Raw genomic sequence first — 4,540 nt, forward strand, 5'->3', positions numbered from 1 at the left:
GGGGTGTCGCCCGGGCGACGACTCTACGATTGGCAACAGGGTCGAGAGGCGGGACGAGCCCCCTGCCGTCGCTCGGGTAACGGTTCTGGGGCCGAGGGCGGGGCGAAAAGGTGGGCGTGGCCTTCACGCCCGGAGAGCGACGTGTGGTTGGCGGCGGGGGCGGAGCCCGCAGGGAAAGGGGGCGTGGCATTCAAGAAGCGCAAGTCCTTAGCAGCGACTCCCTGGGAACCGTTTGCCTAGCAACGGAGAGACCCTCAAGAGAAGGCCCTGTTCCTAACCTGGCCTTGCCATGACGTCACAGATGACCCCAGATGAGCCAAAAGTCTCCACAGACTCTCAACATACATCCCCTCCCACTGATGTCTTAATGTCCGCCAAACTGGCCACAGCATCTCCAGCCATTCTTTGCCACTGCTGCTGATCCCCCAAATCTTGATGAGCCCCACGTCTCCAGAAAACATCAAGGACTTCGTCGGACCCACTATTGATTAATGCTAGCCCTTAAACATCTCCGCATTTCCCACCAACCTCCAATATATGTCCCCATGACTTCACTATCTTCAACGATCTCGCTTGGTCCTCCAACACCCCTGATTCCAAAATTTCATTAGTCCTCGCAACAGCCCTGTAACCCAAAATCTCCTCCCGATCCCAGCAGTCCCCACAGATAGCCAGTGGCCCTGACTTCTGCCGAAGCCACTCTGCCGCCATCACGGATCTTCCCAGACTCACTCACTCAGTAGCTTCCCAGATTTCTCCCTGGAATGTCCCGGAGGCATCTCACACTCGACAAGTCCTGTAATGAACTTGACATCTTACTCTAAATTCTACCCCTCTTTTGTGTCCCATTCTTAGGGCGAGCACTGCTAACTCCAACCAGTAACTCAGACTACAGACCTGATTTGTACCATTTTCTTTCACCCCCTGCTTTCTGTTCCCAAGTCTTGTATTCTGTCACCTGAAGTCCTCTTTTCCAGCCCCTTCCCCTGTATAACCACGGGCCAAACTCTTTCTCACCTGCTTGCTCGCTGCCCACCCCCCCATCAGCCTTGTCTCTGCCATCCCAGACCCCTATCTCACCCCACCAGCCACCCTCCACTTGGCATCTAGAGAGGTCTTTCTAAAGCACGAATGCGATCAGGCCCTCCCCTTCTCGAAGCCCATCTATGGCTCCCTGGTGCTCTCGGGGCAAAGTTAAGCCTTGAGTGATCTGTTTCCACCAAGCCCTGTTTCCAACCTCATCTCTCACCATTAACTCCTCACACCTTGCCCCCAAAAATGAGATTTGAGAAAGCACCCCTGCACATCGCATTCTCTCTTGCCCTGGGGTCCTTTGCACATGCCGTTCCCTCTGCTTGGAATGCCCTTCCCCACTCTGTTCTGGACCCTTTAAGCGTCAGCTCACGGACTCTGTCAGTTCTCTCGGCTCCCTTATCTGTATTGTCATGGCCTGGGAAGGCGTCTGTCTCTGCTGTAGACTGTGAGCCCTGGGGAAGCAGAGCTGGAGCTGCTCGGTCACTTCTGTGTCAGCTCAGGGCTAGGCTGACAGAAGGCACTTCAATAGTTGTTTGATGGCCAGATGAATGAATAAATGAAACAGATAGGAGAGACGATGCTGGGTCATGTCTGCATTCCCAGCAGAGCCCGAGAGCCCTGACTTGGAGCCCACGTCAACAGACTGGAGAGCAAATGAATGAGTGACTGGGCCGAAATGCCACAGGGACATTTATTTAGAGCAGCTGCCTTCCTTTTCTACCCCTGCCCTCCAGGGACAGAAAGCAAACCAACAGTGAAAAACAACCCATAACTCACTATGTACAAGGGACAACTTGCTATCTACCTGCTTGGGGAAGGGGCTACCGGGCCTCAGTCATCCAGGTCCTCGTCCTCATCTTCCTCCTCATCCTCCTCCTCCTCCTCCGCAGCCGCCAGGGCCTGCTCCTGAGCAGCCTTGAGGGCCTGCTCCTCCTCCACCGTGGGATCACTAATCTCCATGATCTCCGGGCCGCTGGGGTACTCTTGCTGAATGGGGGCCGGCAGGGCCGGGTTGAAGTTCTCGGGACTGTACTTGTGGCCCCAGCCAATGTAGATGTTCTCAAACTTCCTGGAGGGACAGACCGGAAAATCATCCCTCGAAGGCCCCAGGGCGGACTTTCATTAAGGGTGGGCCCAGCATAGACATAGCAGGGTGAAGTATACCCACTGAGTTTCTCTTCATTTGGTCCTTTTAGTGTTTACTGAGCATCTACTAAGGGCCAGGCTGCGTCTAGAGCTGCACTGTCCAACAACATGAATAGCTACCAAGCACCTGAAACATGGCTAGTGTACCCCAAACACTGAATTTCTATATTATTTACTTTTCTAGTTTCACCTGTGATTTCGTCTTCAACCTATTGGTTATTCAGGAGTGTGTTGTTTAATTTCTACGTATCTGTGAATTTCCTTGTTATTATTTCTAATCTTATTCCAGTGTGGTTAGAAAAGTTATTTTGTCTGATTAATCCTTTTAAATTAATGGAGACTTGTTTTATGGCCTAGGATATGGCCTATCTTGGAGAATGTTCCATGTGCACTTGAGAGGAATGTGGATTCTGCTGTTGTGGGTGGAGCGGATTTTATTTAATTTTAATTCATTTATATTTAAGCAATAAAACGGATACTCAATTTAGTATTGGAAAATGTCTGAGTATGTCTGAGACGGGCATGAGTCTATTTTTGCCATTGTAAATGTTGCAAAATCTAAAGACAAGTCAAGTATTTCTGATGAAAATTTAGTGCCCAGATTGACATGTGCTGTAAATGTAAATTTCACCTCAGATTCCAAAGACTTAAGATGAAAAAAAAAATGTAAAATGGTTCATTAATCATTTTTACATTATTGATTTTGTGTTTCGGTGAAAATATTTTGGATATTTGGGGTTAAGTAAAATATACTATTTAAATGAATTTTGCCTGTTTATTTCTACTTCTTGAACATGGCTACTAGAACATTTTAAATGAAATATGTAGCTTGTATTTTATTTATGTTGGATGGCGCTGGTCTAGATGTGGGGACCTAGCCGTGAACAGATTAGACCGGAATCCTTGCCGTGGTGCCTATGCTCCAGAGGCAGGGGGCTGATAATAAAGACAGAAGTGATCAGGCCCGACTGATTTATCTCCCCCCGGAATTTTAACTAAGAAAGAAAGAGGAGTAAATGGGAGAACAGGCAGGGGACTGAGAGACGGGGAGAGAGGCAGACAGAAGCAGAGGGAGAAATTGAGAGAGCAGGAGAGGTGGGGGGTGGAGAGTCTGCTCTGGGAACAGTTTGGCTTTGACCTTGCTGTTCCCGAGAAAATTGTTTTTCTCCGGGTCTTCCTCGGAGCCTTCAAACACACTGCTTCCTCGGAAGCCCCCAGCCCCTGCCTGCCCTGGTCCTGTGGTCCAGCACCCAGCTACATCCTCGGGGGGTTGAACTTGCCAGGAAGGGCTCCGCTCCAGCCGGACCCGTGCGACTAGACCCTGCCCAGATCGCGGGGTGAGTCCGAGCACTCGCAGGTGGAGAAGCTCTGGTCGAGAATATCCTTCCGCCTGTTTCCACCCCCCGCCTCCCCCCACCCCCCACGCACACTTACTTCTTTCTTTCCCCAAAGATTTCAAATCAAGGCTGCTTTTCCCAGAAATCCTTCCTTAATCCCCTCAAGACATGACAGCTATGACTGTCATTTGTCCCTCCACTCTCCCTCTCCCTCCTGGTACTTATCTTAGTTTGTAAGAGGATATTGAGGACGGGGGAAAGAGGGCGAGGGGCAGGGGGAGGAGGCGGAGGGGAGTTATACAATTAACGCCCTAGCTTCCTTTTCCTGCTCCCAGGGCAGGATCCACATCTGCCTTTTCAACAAAGGGCCAGGGCCCAGCATACAGCTGGTAAACAGTGACAATCATGTCTTCTATGGGAAAAAAAAAAAAGTGGATAGACGAATGGATGAATGGAGGGATGGATGGACGAATGACTGGATAGTGGATGAGAGGGTGGGGGGTGGGGGTGGGTGCAGGAGTGAAGGATGTATGGGTGGAGCTCCCAATTTAGATCTTTTGCTTTCGGAGGGATGTTGGCAAATTAGGATGTGGCCAGAAGAAGGTCATTGGCAAAAGTAAGCATGCCTCTTCCCTATTTCTGAAGGAAATGAAAAATAATTTCCAAGTATGTGGTTAAAGTATCAAGATGACATGAAATCCCACCTCGTCTGTTAATCATGGTAGCGAATACAGAGCAGGTTCATCATTGAGATGGAAAAGGAAAATCTATGAAAAATCGTCATGCCATCTGGTGGACAGAGCTGGTAAGTGCGCCCGCCCCGTGGCCGCAGACGGCGTCCTCTAGTGGCGGAGCAGAAAGGCTGAGATACCCACGGTGAGAGAGGCGGGGAGGGTAAGCAGCGCATAGCTGCCTGCCAACCGGAAGATGAAAACGTGACGTGGGCCTGCAAAGCTTTTGGGAGCAACTGGTGGGGGATCCTGGTGGGGAAGATTTCTGGCCCCTAGAGAGAAGACCCTTCG

The 4,540-nt window shown here is 50.4% G+C and overlaps 1 protein-coding gene across 1 annotated transcript in view; it reads right to left on the minus strand.

Moving 5' to 3' along the window:
• Nucleotides 1–1,727: 1,727 nt before the first annotated feature.
• The window catches only part of RSPH6A (radial spoke head 6 homolog A), a 14,621-nt gene continuing 11,808 nt past the window's right edge, over nt 1,728–4,540 (minus strand). Inside the window, 1 exon segment of the mRNA XM_006911873.3 lies at nt 1,728–2,104. Coding sequence (XP_006911935.1) covers nt 1,867–2,104 — 238 coding nt within the window. The 3' untranslated portion in view covers nt 1,728–1,866.

Source organism: Pteropus alecto, unplaced genomic scaffold (assembly GCF_000325575.1).
Source record: "Pteropus alecto unplaced genomic scaffold, ASM32557v1 scaffold194, whole genome shotgun sequence".
NCBI lineage: Eukaryota > Metazoa > Chordata > Mammalia > Chiroptera > Pteropodidae > Pteropus > Pteropus alecto.